Source organism: Aotus nancymaae, unplaced genomic scaffold, assembly GCF_030222135.1.
Source record: "Aotus nancymaae isolate 86718 unplaced genomic scaffold, 86718_ANA_hifiasm-v0.15.2.pri h1tg000008l, whole genome shotgun sequence".
In the NCBI taxonomy this organism is placed as follows: Eukaryota; Metazoa; Chordata; class Mammalia; order Primates; family Aotidae; genus Aotus; species Aotus nancymaae.
The window spans coordinates 4,932,162-4,948,126 of NW_026988419.1; the positions used below are offsets into that span (position 1 = coordinate 4,932,162).

General features: G+C 37.3%; 1 protein-coding gene across 1 annotated transcript in view; it reads left to right on the plus strand.

The window, feature by feature from the left end:
- DNER (delta/notch like EGF repeat containing) overlaps nt 1-15,965 on the plus strand; it is a 362,737-nt gene that overhangs the window by 308,748 nt on the left and 38,024 nt on the right. The window contains exon 10 of the mRNA XM_012434038.3: nt 4,846-4,959. Coding sequence (XP_012289461.3) covers nt 4,846-4,959 — 114 coding nt within the window. The remainder of the gene's footprint in view (nt 1-4,845; nt 4,960-15,965) is intronic.

The following is a 15,965-nucleotide window of genomic DNA, read 5'->3' on the forward strand; positions in this document are numbered from 1 at the left end:
GTAACTTACAAGACTGCTTAGTGTTCATACCTCATATTGTCAAAAAGTCAAGAAACAGGCCCATAGTGATTGATTTTTATTTCTAGAAGATCCAATGAAATGATCAACAACATATGTATTTGAATTTTTTGGTGAAAAATTTAGAAAAAAAACTTTGTTAATTATGAAAAGAACATAAGAATAAATGGAAGAAAAGAGAAAATTCATAATTACTCATGGTTTTACAACATAATGTAAGCCATAATAATCTGTGTTGCTTCCATTCTGTTTTTAGTGTTAAATAGTTGCGAATACCTACAATTTTATATTGTTCTGCTCACTCATAATAGGATATTATGTTTGATTTATATATTGCTAGGAAGTCATACTAGTTTGATTTTAAATGGCTTTATAATGTTGCCATGAGGAAATACTTATTCATTGCCTTGTTGCATCTGATGTGGGGCTATTGTAACTAGTTCTGGAATTAATATCCTTATTTATATTGCTTTCATACTTTCTGGATTTCTTTCTAGGGATAGAGTCTCAGAAATGAGATCACTGGATTATAGATTTAATTACATTGTATACTTTATTATTGTTATTTTTATTTGAGACAGAGTCTTGCTCTGTCACCCAGGCTGGAGTGCAGTGGCACAATCTTGGCTTACTGCAACCTCCGCCTCCTGAGTTCAAGCTATTCTTCTGCCTCAGCCTCCCAAGTAGCTGGGATTACAGGTACCTGCCATGACGCACAGCTAATTTTTGTATTTTTAGTAGAGATGGGGTTTCACTATGCTGGCCAGGCTGGTCTTGAACTCCTGAACTCAAGTGATCTGCCTGCCTGGGCCTCCCAAAGTGCTGGGAGCCACCGCACCCAGCCTGTACATGCTTATTTATTTTTAAAGGCTACAGACATTTTAATGGAAAGGATGAGAACTCCTTAGTTGTTGGATAAAATTATTTCCTTTGCTAGATTCTGCTTAGCCAGGGAACAAGAATTTCTGGTGATTTTGTACAGCCAGCCCTTACAAGTACTGTGATAAATACAAAAAGGCTAAATCAGAGTGTCCTCCTTTTTCAGCCTATTATTTAACCAGACAAGCAGACTGAGTGGCACACACAGGAATAATGAGGCTAAGGTTGAGTTGTCGATCGTAATTTCTGAAATGGTTTAAAAAATGTTGAGATCTGTAAGGGTTGAAATACTGGAAAAAGTTTTCATAAAGGAAGTAAGTTTGGATGAAATGAGACCATGTCTTAAAGTAAATATTAAGTGTAAGAACACTTCTTTACTGGCTTAGTTTCCTGGAGATAAAATAATGATTTTCATTTTTCATTTTCATTTTCATTTTTCAATTATTAATTGTAACTAAATTTGTTCCAACAACAAAGACTCAGAATTGGTGTACTGCTCTTTGAATTCTTGCTTATTTCGATTCTAAAATTAACTTCTGTAAAGAACCCTGTTGGAATCAAAGTCTTTTTAGAAACATTTCTTCTCCATCCCTTAATATGAAAAGCATGAATTTTTATTAGTTTTGACTGAATTACAGTTTATTTTTGCTTGAGACTAAACATCAGTTTTGTAAGAGTGCGTGCTGCGTCCTCTGCCAATGGGTGATGCATGCGTGCATGTGTCATTCCGCAGACTTAGATTGAAGTGTGGACCTGGTTTTCCCTGACAAAATAGGGTGTTTTTGAGGCAACTTTGGAATTTGGAATCTCTCCTCTGGCAACCTCACCTGTGTGTCAGCCAAAGTACACTGGCTGTCGCCCCTCTTGAAAGGACAGGATTCTGGTGTTAGATCCATAATTTCTTCCATGCATGATGATATGGCCTCTGCTTTGCAGGAATTCAGAGATTTGTGGGAGAATCAGACGGGAGAGCAGATAAGTTATGATTTGGCACAGTGAACTCCGTGACCATGACAGTCCCGGCGTGCTCTCTAGGCACAGTGGTGGAAGAATATGTTCTGTCTTGAGAAAATCAAGGTTCAGCTTTGCAGAGGGAGGGCATTTGGATCGGGAACTGAAAGATGAGTTAAATACGTGAAGATCAGGTTGGGGGAAAGGTGTGAAAGAAGGTAACTCCTCAGAGGAAACAGGATGCCCAAGACTGGATGTTTTCTGGGAATAGGAGTGGTGAGGAGGGCAGGAAGAAGGGACCCAGGGGCCTCCACAGGAGGAGGGTTTGAATGGAGACACCTTGACACATCAGTAGTGTCCACGATTGTCTATTCTCCATATTTAAAGTTTTTAGCTCAGAGTTGTTCAGCTCTAATGACAAGCTGAGCAATCTGACAAATATATTTTATATAGGGATTAGCAAGGCTTACAGTATAGAAATGTGAGTCACCAAAGTGCTCTCCAGGGACTTTTAACACCATCTTGCTTCTCAGTAATCAAGTTTCTGTGAAGATTAACTTTTGTCCAGTCTTGCTGCCAGAAACATCTCAATAGATGCTCAAGGGACAGAACGTCTTGCCATTTGAAAAAGAGAATTAACCAGGGAAAAAATTGTAGTCTCCCCACCCTCCGAAAAAGAGCCATCCATCCAAACAAAAACCCAAACACCCAAAAGATTGAAATTGCTTATTATCTTGGGTGTTTTCATTAAGTCTGTTTTGTTGAAGACTTTAAATAAAAAATAAGACGCTTAAATACTTGGCCTAGAATTTGCTTTTCAGTCTTGTTTTTAAAATGTGATAGTTCGTGTGCTAATATGTTAGTGATGTTAATGTATTACTAGAGACCCAGTGATGATCATTTGATTTCTTTGACTTCAGGTCTAATGGAAATGTTTTCTAGGCTTCGGGCACCTCTGAACTTTAGTAATGACTGTATTTCCCATTCAACCAAAAGTCTTTTTGTCACTTGGCTCCCATTGATCAGCCCAAGGGGAACTTGTAAATATGTGAGTCTTTGTGTTGTGATAAACATTTTGGAGCAGAAAAGGCTCTTCTTCTTTTTATTCTTTCAACTGAGCCCAGGCTACTTGTGAATCAGTAGGAAAGTAAAAATAGAGACTCCGGGGAGAAGAGGCCGTACACACCCAGATGAAGAAGAATGACCAGATTGATGCTAATCTTAACATTATTTTGATCTTTTGTATTACCAAGCATCCTGGGTTAGGGATGAAGAAAGTCAAGGAGGCTTGTTCAAGTTCCTAGAGACAGAGGAAAATAAGACATGTCTTCGGGAGTCTGTATCCCACCAGGCATGAGGCAGTGGGATCACAGCGGTGATCTCAGAAAGGAAAGAAAGGCAAAGATTTGAAAGATGCTTCAGAAAAATACCCGGCAGAATATTGTTGATGGCTTGGCCAGGAGGGGCAAAGGATAAAAAAGAATTAAAGGTCATTGATTCTACAATTTGAGCTTTACTTGGCTCAGTTACAGGTCATTTATTCTAAAATTTGAGCTTTATCTGGCTCAAATAAGTCTTTAGTGTGAATATAGATAGGAAGTTCCGTTTCTCTTTTCTCTTACTTCCTTTCCTGCTTCCTGAGCCCTACTTCTTAAGGCGTTGAGAAAGAAATAGGGGAATAGCCCAGCAAGGCTGATTTCAGTGCCTAAAGGATGAGTCATTGGGTGTGGTGGTCCCTTGCACAACATGAGCTAAGTAATGAAGTGCAGAGAAAACTAAGTAAATACCATTGAGTTACTATTTGCTTTATGCATATTTTTCTTGAGGCTGTTAGGAAGTGTGGACATATCATTATGTGCATTCTTAGGCAAGATAGAATGCAATTTATTTTTCTCTCCAAAGGGTGGGGGATAGGGGTAGGGAGAGAGGGAGAAGGGAGAGGACGAGGAGGAGGAGAGAGAGACGCCAATCTATTCATCCATCTTGGCATCCAGTATAACACCAGCAGATATCCTACCTTTCAAATAGCATTAGATTTTTAGTTTTTAATAAAGTTATAAAAGAGCATATGTTTGTAAAGAAAAAGGTACCAATAATGTAGAAATACACAGATGTGAAAATCAAAGTAATCAAGTCTCCTGGAAGTAATCCAGTCCCACTTCAGGCATTTACATACATACATGCACTCACAGTCTTTAAAAAAAAAACATAAATGAGAAACTTTATGTTTTTACTCTGCAGATTTTTTTTAAAAAAATGCCTCTTCTTTGTTAAATGAGTGCTGAGCTCTATAGTTTTGTATATTTCCACAGTCAGTTCAGGTTCACTCTCAACAGCCTACTTAGCAAACACAGACTCTGGGATGGGATTAGTGGCAGGTTCAAATCCTAGCTTTTTTCCCCACCAGCCTTGTCATCTTGGACTCTTTCCTCAGCTTCCTTATCTGTAAAATGGGGAAATAAGGATAGTGTTGTTGTGAGAAATAAATTAGACATAAAGCATGGAGCGATGTCTCTGAGAATTAAGTCTAAGTATCACTCAGCTTCCCCTGTCCCCTGTAGTTCCTCAAAATAGAACTGAGACTCACTTGAATATCTGATTCCAAATCTTCACTTTCAGGTTGCTGATATTATGTTTTATCAAGGCTATCTAGATGTTTACTGTTTCTTTTGGAGACTTAGAAAGCATTTACTATTGATTATCTTTCAGGCTTTTAACTTTCTGTTACCCAGGCTTTAGGACTAGTAGGCAGAGAAAGTACAGATAAAAGACTATGGTGGGACCTATGGACAGTGATCAAATGTGTTACTTTCTCATAAGGCATGTTTTTACAACAATCTAAAGTCACGAGTGGGCATGTGTGTATACACTCACCCACACACACCCACGCTGGGAATCTCCCTTGCACTATTCCAGACTACTCCGTCTTTGCTTTCAGAGGCCATGGGAGCTAGAGAGTCCTGGATGAGTCATCCTGTTTTGCTTGTTTCTCTGCAGGAACACACTGTGAGTTGTACAAGGATCCCTGCGCTAACGTCAGCTGTCTGAACGGAGCCACCTGTGACAGCGACGGCCTGAATGGCACGTGCATCTGTGCACCCGGGTTTACAGGCAAGTGATTCCAAGGACTGAGTTTTCAAGTTTACCAGAAAGTCCCTGATATTGCAGATGTTAAACACATACACACACACACACACACACACACACACACACACACACAAATCCATCATGAATAAAATATTGTGAGATACGAACACCGTTACAAAATGTAAGGAGACGTGGCTTGGATGAAGATCTATTTTAAAACAGCCCATCGTGTGTTGACGTTAAATGGAGCTTTTCTGAGATGGTCGTTTGGCGCCTAGACTTACGAAGACAATCATTACTGTACGCTTTTTAGGCTAGGACCTTGAAACATGAGAAGTGAGCCATTACATGAACACTTGAAAAAGGTGAAGGGTTAATGAAAGTTAGAAGATGAAAAGAAGGAAGGGGTGTATCTTCTGTGGAAGCTGCTTTCAGCTGCCGTATTTCTTTTTACTGCAAGATATAAAAGTGTCAGGGGAGAGTGGGACAGGAGGCGAGATTGTGGGGGGGTAGGACTGGCTTCTCCAGAAACCTTGGTGGCCACTGAACACCGAGCAGGAGAAGCCACTTCTAGATTGGGAGTTCCAGCCCAACTTGGGGTCCTTCTTCAAAATCACCCCCTTAGGAGCTTCAGGAATTTTGTGAATCTCCAAAATCAGATGTGAAATGTGGTATGTATGTGTATGTGCTCAGGGTAGCCCCTCAAATGTTCATCAGATTCTCAAAAGAAAATGTTCCATCCTCTGCTTTTCCGACAGAACCCAGGGATCTTGAAATGTAGAGAGTAAGACAAAGTCTGTGTTTTTAGAGTTTTCCTCAACCAACAAAAGCTTAAGGGCCACTCTGGATTGCAAATTGGAAGAGGATGACATATCAGGTGCCCACAGAGGAAGGTGGGCTCTGAAGCCAAAAAAAAAAAAAATGTGTTATCATTGGCTAAAGAGCACCTTGCTGTGTTCACCTCTCCCCTGCTAAGCCACTGTGGCCACCTCCCAAGCCCTGGAGAATTTCACAAAGCCTGGGTCCCTCAGCCATCCCAGGGGAGCCTCATTTGTGCTCCTGGCAAAGGTGACAAAAGCCAAGGTGTAGGAAAAGCAATTTCTGATTTTCCTTCTATTTATCTGTGATACAGCCTGTGTTTTCCTTTCTGCTTTTCTTGGGACTGAGAAGTGGGTTCACTCCAAAAATGATTCGCAGATGGCTTTGTTTTGCTTATAAACACACGCAGACATATATACCCACCAGTGGAAGCAAAAATAATATTAGGGAAGCATACTGTTTTTTTTTCCGGATATTCTGATTCCATGAGTAATAAAAACATAGAAGAAAAATTAGAAAATTTAGGACTATGGAAAAAAAATCCCATTACTGAAAACCGTTCTGCTAGGAGATAACTATTATTAAGATTTTGATACATTCTGATATCCAGAGATTTTCCTGAAGGTCTGTGTGCGTGTAATATATAGTGTATAGTGTATATGCATATATACTTGAATATAAAAGGAATCATATTCCTCATACTACTTTATAATTTACTGTTCACTTAAAAAACATATATATCATAAATGTGTTTTTACATCAAGAATAGCTTCTGTTTTATCATTTTTATTGGCTGCGCTGTAGTCCATTATGTGAAATATTGTGATTTTTTAAAGGTTCCGTCCACAATTCAACTTTTGGGCAGTTGAGAACTTTTCCCCATTATAAACAACATTACGAGGGATCTTCTTGTATATACATCTTTGTGTACTTATTTTTAGTATAATTTTACGGAAATAGAATCCCAGGGTCCAGGAGAAGACATACTTATTTCGAGATTACTCTCCAAGAGGAGAAAAAACACAAACATTGTACCAGTATTTACTCCTACCAAAAGTGCACAGGAGCATTTATTTCCTTGTCTTGACACAAATACTGAGAATTGTCATTCTAATGGTCAAAAATACCATTTTAGTGTTGTTTAAATTTGTAGCTCTTTGACTTAATAGTAAGATCGAACACTTCTTAAATATGTTTCTGGTTAATTATGTTTCTTCCTTTATAAACTCTCTATTCATATTCTTTGTCTGATTTTCTGCCAGACCATTCATGCTAACCTTTACTCTTCTTGATATGAAATAGCCCTTTATTTTAAGTAGATAACATTTTATCTGACATAGGTTACACATATTTTCCACTGTAATTTGCCTTTGAAATGTGGATAAAGTATCTTGTTTTCCATATATTGCATTTTAGTTTTATATAATTAAATATTGAGGGTTTGATTTCTTTTCTTGTTTCATGCTAGAAAGATTCTATATATCAAGATTTTAGAAATATTTTCCTGTTATTCTAATCATATATGAATTAATTTTACACATTTAAGTCTCTAATGCATTTGAAATTTACTCCAGTATTTTATGAGAAAACGTCATGTTTTCTCCAGAATATTTAGCAAATCTCCAACTATATACTCTGCATATACTCTTGAATATCTCAAAGACACCCAAACTCAGCTCTTCTTTTCCTTTCCTTCTTTAAATATCTGCTAGCTCATCAAATGGTATTATTATCATGCCCAGTCGTTCTGGCTGGAAACTGGGTAACCATTTTGATACTCTCTGATATGGTTACGCTTTTTGTCCCCACCCAAATCTCATCTTGAATTTTAATCCCCATAATCCCCACGTGTCAAAGAAGAGACCAGGTGGGGGTAATTGGATCACAGTGGCAGTTTCCTTCATGCTGTCCTCATGATGGTTAGTGAGTTCTCATGAGATCTATGGTTTTATAAAGTACCTGGCATTTCTCTCTCCTGCCGCCTTGTGAAGAAGTGCCTTCTACCATGATTGTAAGTTTTCTAAGGCCTCCCCAGGCATGTGGAACTGTGAGTCCATTAAACCTCTTTCCTTTCTAAATTACCCAGTCTCAGGTAGTATCTTCATAGCAGTGTGAGAACAGAGAAAATAATAATACACCTTCCTCTTTTTCCCTTTTACCTCCATCTAACTGCTAAGGACTCCTAAAAACCTCTCACATCTTTTCACTTCTTTGCACAGTCAGCACCATGCTGCCTTTACCTTCCACCTGCACCAGTGCAAGGCCTCCTATGTGGTCTCCTCACACCTATTTCCCCTGACTCCTAATCCATTTTTCATACTTCAGAGACCTTATACATGACCATCTAATCTTATCACTTTTTACCTAAAATCACCCATTGGCATTTTATCGTCCTTAAGAAAAAGATGAAAGTCCTTAACACAATCTTTTTTTTTTTTTTTTTGAGACGGAGTCTCACCGGTGTCACCCAGACTGGAGTGCAGTGGCAAGATCTCAGCTCACTGCAACCTCCACCTCCAGGGTTCAAGTGATTCTTCTGCCTCAGCCTCCCAAGCAGCTGGGATTACAGGCACCCACCATCATGCCCAGCTAATTTTTGTATTTTTGTAGAGATAGGGTTTCACCATGTTGGCCAGGATGATCTTGAACTTCTGAACTCAGATGATCCACCCACCTCGGCCTCCCAAAGTGCTGGGATCATAGGCATGAGCCACCATGCCTGACCTCCTTAACATAATCTTTAAGACCTGAGTGGTCTGGCCCCGTCCAGCTTTTGTAGCCTTGTCCTGGGCCCCTCTGCCTGCTGTCCACCTGAACATACCATATCAGGCTCTTCTCAGTTAGGTCCCTTCCCTCCATCTCTTGCCTCTCAGCATCCCTCTGCTCACCTCCTTGCTCATACCCCCACCACACCCATATATACCCCAGCAGCAAGCTCACCACAAGGCATTTTTTTAATGGGATTCACCCAGATCTCAGGGGGCAGTGGGACTCACTAAAGTAGGTTCAAACATCACTCTAACTGGTTTTTGAAAACAAGTTGTCTATTCTATTCAGCCTGAGTAGGTTTTCAGCCTACAGAGGACCATAAAATAGTTTCTAAAGTCATTTGTGGGGTTGTGCAGTTAATGTGTTTAACAGAAAACTGGTCCCAGGAGATGCTCCATGGAAAAAGGTTTTCTGTGGCCAAACAAATGTGGGACATGATACATGCCACGTGAAGATTCATAGAGGATGTCTGTATGCTGGAGGTTCTCAGAGGGCTTACAGGAAAGAATCATGTTTGTTTTTATGTTTCAAATCTATTTGATGATAAAACCTTTTTTTTTTTCCTTAAAGGGAACCTATTGCATCCTGAGAAGTAGTGTCCCACAGGAGAGGCTGATGAAATATTAACTGCTTCCATACAAAGAGTATGGTGCTTCTGCTCTTGAGGTTGAGCTACCTTAGAATAAAATACTCTTTCATTGTGCTTGAGGTTTAGCAGAAGTTACACTTGGCCAGCTACTGAGTGTTCATAAACTCTCTGCTTGACTCAGTGAGTGAATCGGGCAACTCATTGCTATATTATTAGATACTCAGTCCAATATCATATTTACCACGTTAGACTGGCTTTCTTAGGCCTTCATGTAAATTCTAGGGTGTGGTACGTGGGGTACTCTGTCCTCTCTTGCTGAACTTAGGTTTCTGGTTGAAAATACTCTTCCTCCGGTCAACTGAACGGAGAGCCTCCCTGCTCTTCAAGCATCACATTGCTTCTACACAGCTCATTCTGTAACGCTCACCAGCCTGGCCTAGGTCCTGTCCACCCTTCAGTTACCGTCCTACTTTGTGCCCACTCTCGTCTCCAAAGCTTTGCAATTCTGCCGCCTTGGAATTATCTGGCTGAGGACCAGTGGATGGAAGGAAAGGATGCTCTGATGTAACATGAATTCTCCAGAACCTGCTTTATTTTTTTACCTGAAACCATAGACGGGACATGAGGTTACTGTACTTCAACAGGGAAACCAAAGATTCTTCCAAGCCCATTGACATTGTCATTTGAACAGCTGGGACACAAGTACACAAGTGACCCATTCCTTTCTCACTAGAGCAGGAAATCCTTGTGCATTATTAAAGGTGGAAATGTTGCTACTATATCTCTTTCTCTCTCTCTCTCTCTTTTTTTTTTTTTTTTTTTGAGAGGGAGTCCTGCTCTGTTGCCAGGCTGGAATGCAGTGGAGCCATCTTGGTTCATCGCAACCTCCAACTCCCTGGTTCAAGCAATTCTCCTACCTCAGCCTCCCGAGTAGCTGGGATTACAGGCATGTTCCACTATGCTCAGCTACTTTTTGTGCTTTTAGTAGAGAGGAGGTTTCACCATGTTGACTAGGACGGCCTCAATCTCCTGACCTCATGATCTGCACACCTTGGCCTTCCAAAGTGCTAGGATTACAGGTGTTTGCCACTGTGCTGGGCCCTCTCTCTGTCTTTTAACTCAACTATTTTTTGATATTTGTCTTTCAGTTCACAATAGAATATTACAATTCCAAGTTCATTTTTATGGAAAATACCATGAGTGCTTTAATTTCATTGACATTTTCATTTGGATTTCTTTGATGCTGAGCATCTTCCATGTGGTTATTTGCTCTTAATGTATCTTTACTTGTGAATTGTCTTTTCAAATAATTTGCCTATTTAAAAAAATTTTGGTTGTTTGCCATACTATTGATTTTGAAGAGTTCTTTATATATTCTGGATACAGTTTCTTTGTCAGATACACATTTTGCTCATCCATGAGCTTTTTAATGGTATCTTTTTGGAGTAAAGTTTTCAATTTTGGTAATGTCTAATTTATCATTTTTTTTTCTATTATGGTTTGTGCTTTTCTGGTATTGTAAGAAATCTTTACTTCAAGGTGATGAAATTTTATCTAATGTTTTCTTCTAAAATGTTTTAAAAATAGGTTTGCTTTTAAGTTTAGGAATAGAGTCTGTTTTGAGTTATTTTTTGTGTATGGTATGATTTAAGGATGGAAAATATTTTTCCCATGTAAATATCCAGTTGGTCTAGCATCTTATTGAAAATACAGTCTTTTTCCCATTGGATTTCGTTGCCACATTTGTTAGAAAACAATTGATTATATATGGGTCTATTTTTCTCTGGCTAGTTTTTCAAAATTTTAATTTTGAGATTATTGAAGGTTTACCTGCAGTTGCAAGTAATAATGGAGAGAGATCCAGTGTGACCTTCACCCAGTTTCCTCCAAGGATAACATATTGTAAAACTGCAGTACAATTTCATAACCAGGATACTGGTTATGAAATTTTTATGATTTCATTATATTATTTTTATAATTTTGTAATTTCAAGAATATCAAATAAATGGAATCATTTAGTGTGTAGTCTTTTGAGACTGATTTTTTTTTCACTCAGCATGATTTTTTGGAGATTCATCCAGGTTATTTTGGGTCAATAGTTTCTCCCTTTTTATTGCTGAGCAGTAGTCCAAAGTATGGATGGCCCAGAGCTTGTTTAACCAGTCCCCTGTTGAAAGGAATCTGGATTGTTTTCAGTTTTGAGCTATTATTTAAAAAGGTGGCATAAACCATCATATATAGGTTTATATGTGAACAAAATTTTCATTTTTCTGGGATAATTGCCCAGAAATTAAATTGCTGGGTCATATGGTAGTTGCATGCTTAGTTTTACAAAAATAGCCAGAGTGTTTCCAGAGTGGCTTATGCATTTTTTATTCCAACCAACAATGTATGAGTGATTCAGTTTCTCTACATCCTTGCCAGCATTTGGTGTTGTCACTATTTTTTATCTGGGCCATTCTGATAGGGGTAAAATGATAGCTCACTATGGTTTCAGTTTGAATTTCCCTAATGATAAACGATGTTGAACATCTTTTCATGTGCTTATTTGATATTTGCATATCCTCTGATGAAATGTTTCTTCCTGTCTTTTGTCCATTTTCTAATCCTATCACATCACATCAAGGCTACATACTGTCAATGAGATTTATGATCACTGACCCTGATGTTTATCACTTAGCTGCGGTAGTGTTTGTCAAGTTGCTCTACTATAATGTTACTCTTTCTCCTCTTTTCCATACTTAAATATTTGGAAGGAAGAGAATTCCTTCCAAAGTCAGTGTTGTGTAGTTCACACTCATCAAGAGGGAGTTATGCTCTTGCTCTTTGGGGGTAAAGTAGCTACATGAATTATTTGAAATTCTTCTGGATGAAAGATTTGTTTGTTCTCCTCCATTTGTGTATTTATTCAATCATTGATTAATATCAATGTGTTCATGGATATTTATTTTATACTTTAGTTTATAATCCAATACTTTTAAAATTGATTTTTTTGCCCAAAATGTTCCAGCTTTGGCCAGTGGGAGTTCTTTCAGTTGGCTCCCGTACCTCTTTGGTACGTCCCCATCAATGTGGTTAATTTTTTGTTTTCTTTTTTATTTTGTGGATAATGTTTTGTTTATAAACTTATATAGTTCTGGCGCTCCAGGATGATTCAGCTTCATCTTCTGTATTTCCTGCTCCAGTTCTAGAATCATTCATTTCTCCAAGGATGTCTGGTTTTTTAATTGGAGAACAGTATTAAAACCAAGATTTGGGTTCTAAGTGGTGCTTGTTTCTGCTGGTATGTCATTGCTTTCTTGTCCTCTCAGCTGACAGAGCGAGGAAGTACATGTGTATACTACCCCATGGATATGTGCTTATCCATAAATATTGTATTATGTAGTCATCTATATCTGTATTAGGCTAAACACAGTGATGTCTCCAACTCTAGTTTATGACAGCATGAATGGTTCTAGCCTTCTCCCCTTGCTTATTTGTAAACTCTTCACACTAACAACCAAATACTGGCTGTCATCATCCATCATTTATTTACTTAATTGTTCAATTCCAATATCCATGTATAGCAGTATCAGAATTGTTAACTTATACCCTTGCGGGAAACAACTTTATGAATTAGAGTATACTGTTTATGTATCACTTAGTTTGCATTTAGTCTCATCAATGCTACCCATTTCTGAATTTATTTAGGTCAGCTCCTCCCCAGACCCTTTGGTGAGGTTGTTCCATACGTTGGTAATATAGTTAGAATCTCTTCTCACAGTTTGCATTCTTTCCTGAGATTTTCCAAATAGAGGAGTTTCTTTTATTTATATTTGCTTATGTAATTATAATTTTTCAAGCATCAGTAGCTGAAAAGGCTATCTTTTCTTCATCGAATTGCTTTTGAACTTTTGTTAAAAATCAGTTGGCCATATTGTATGGTCTATTTTGAGTTCTTTCTTTTTTATTGATTTATGTGTCGATTTCTCAGCCTTTATTATATAATAACAGCTGTAGTTTCATACTAACTATTGAAATTGGGCAGAATAATTCCTACCACTTTGTTTTTTCTCCCAAAGTGTTAAGGAACTATTCTAGTTCCTTAACCTTTTCATATAAACTTTACAAGAATCTTGTCTATACCTACAAAAGATTTTGCTAAGGAATTGCATTAAACCAGTATATCAATTTGGGGAAGAATCAATATCTTAACTATTTGGAGTCTTCCAATTCATGAACACAGTATGACTCTCCACTTATTTAGATCTTCTTTGATTTCTTTCATCAATTTTTTTCCCTGTACATGTATATCCAAATATGTATGTATCTATGCATGTGTGTGTGTATGCACTTTCAGTGATTGTAAATAGAATTGTAGTTGGTATCTATATGTTCATTGCTGATATATAGAAATATAATGGATTTTTGTATATTTAAATTGTATCCTGTGACCTTACTGAACTTACTAGTTTTAGGAGTTTTTGTTTTGAAGTTTTCTTGGGATTTTCTACATAAATAATTATGCCATGTGAAAAGAGCGACAGTTTTATTTCTTCCTTTCTGATAGTTATAAATTTTACTTTTTGTCTTGTCTCATTTGCCAGAACTTCTAACACTAGGTTCAGTAAGAGCTGACATCTTTGCTTTGTTTTAAATATTAGAGAAAAGGTGTTCAGTCTTTCACCATTAATGATAATGTCAGCTGTAGTGTTTTTTAGATGCTCTTTATCAAATTGAGGAACTTTGTCTCTCTTCCTAATTTGCTGATAACTTTAACCATAAATGGGTATTGAATTTTGTCAGATTCTTTTTCTGTATGGATTTACATGATTGTGTGATTTTTTTTCTTTAGCTTTGTTGATTTTCAAATATTAAATCAGTCTTGCATGCCTGGAATATACCACCTGGCCATAGTGTATTACTCATTTTATATAATAGTTTGCTAAATTCTATTTTCTAATATTTTGTTAAGAATTTTTGTGTCTATATTCATGAGAAACATGTATTTGTTGTTTTAAAAAAGAAAGAAAACTATTGTGTGTTTTGTGAGAAACAAGTATTTCTCATAAATATGGATACAAAATAGTTTTTTTTATTTTTTAAAAAAATATGTATTTGCCTAGTTTTGGCATTGAAGTAAAACTAACTTCTTGAAATAAGTTGGGAAGTGTCTTTTTGTATTCTATTTTCTGCAACTGATTGTATCAAATTGCTATTAATTCTTCTTTAAATAGTGGATAGAATTTACCAGTGAAAGCATCTGGACCTGAGATTTCTTTTTTGGGAGTTTTAAAGTTATATATTCAATTTTCTTAATAGTTATAAAAGTTATAACTATTAAGTTATAAAACTTAATTATAAGTTTTTAAAACTATTAAGTTATAAAAGTTATAACTATAATAGTTATAACTATAAAATAGTTATAAATCATCTGTTTTATATTTGATTAGTTGTGATTTTTTTTTGAGGAAGTAGTGCATTTTTTTCTAAGTTGTTAAATTTACTGTGGAGTTGTAATATAGTATTTCTATATTATCCTTTTGACATCTGCAGTCTTTAGTGATATTTTCTGCTTTACTTATGATATTGTTAACTTGTGTCTTTCTCTCTTTTCCTTCGTCAGTCTTGCTAGAGTTTTATCAGTTTTGTTAATCTTTTTAATAAATAGCTTTTCATTGCATTCATTCTCTCTATTGTTTTTCTGTTTTCAGTTTCACAGATTTTTTTCTCTTACATCTATTGCTTTCTTCCTTCTTTTTGCTTAGGGCTTAATTTGCTTTTGTTCTTTCTTTCTAGGTTCTTTGGGTGAGATCTTAGGGTATTGACTTGAGGCTTTTTCTCACAGCGAATGCATGCATTTTAGTGCTATAAATTTCACTCTCAGCACTGCTTTGGTTGTATCCCACAAAGTTTATGTTGTATTTTCATTTTTAGCCAATTTAATGTTTATTTTTAATGTCCCCTTAGATTTCTCCTTCAATCTATGGATTACTTATAAGTGTGTTGTTTATTTTTCAAGTGTTTTGAGGTTTTCCTGTTACTTTTTTTTTTTTATATATTTTTTTTTTTATTGCATTTTAGGTTTTGGGGTACATGTGAAAAACATGCAAGGTTGTTGCTTAGGTGCATACGTGGCAGTGTGATTTGCTGCCTTCCTCCCCTTCACCCATATCTGGCATTTCTCCCCATGCTATCCCTCCCCAATTCCCCACCCCCCCGCTGTCCCCCCCGACTCCCCCCCAACAGACCCCCATGTATAGTGCTCCCCTCCCTGTGTCCATGTGTTCTCCTTGTTCAACACCCGCCTATGAGTGAGAACATGTGGTGTTTGATTTTGTGTTCTTGTGTCAGTTTGCTGAGAATGATGGTTTCCAGGTTCATCCATGTCCCTACAAAGGACGCGAACTCCTCGTTTTTAATGGCTGCATAATATTCCATGGTGTATATGTGCCACATTTTTCCTGTCCAGTCTATCATCGATGGGCATTTGGGTTGGTTCCAGGTCTTTGCTATTGTAAACTGTGCTGCAATGAACATTCGTGTGCATGTGTCCTTATAGTAGAACGATTTATAATCCTTTGGATATATGCCCAGTAATGGGATTGCTGGGTCAAATGGAATTTCTATTTCTAGGTCCTTGAGGAATCGCCACACTGTTTTCCACAATGGTTGAACTAATTTACACTCCCACCAACAGTGTAAAAGTGTTCCTATTTCTCCACATCCTCTCCAGCATCTGTTGTCTCCAGATTTTTTAATGATTGCCATTCTAACTGGTGTGAGATGGTATCTCAATGTAGTTTTGATTTGCATTTCTCTAATGGCCAGTGATGATGAGCATTTTTTCATATGCTTGTTGGCCTCATGTATG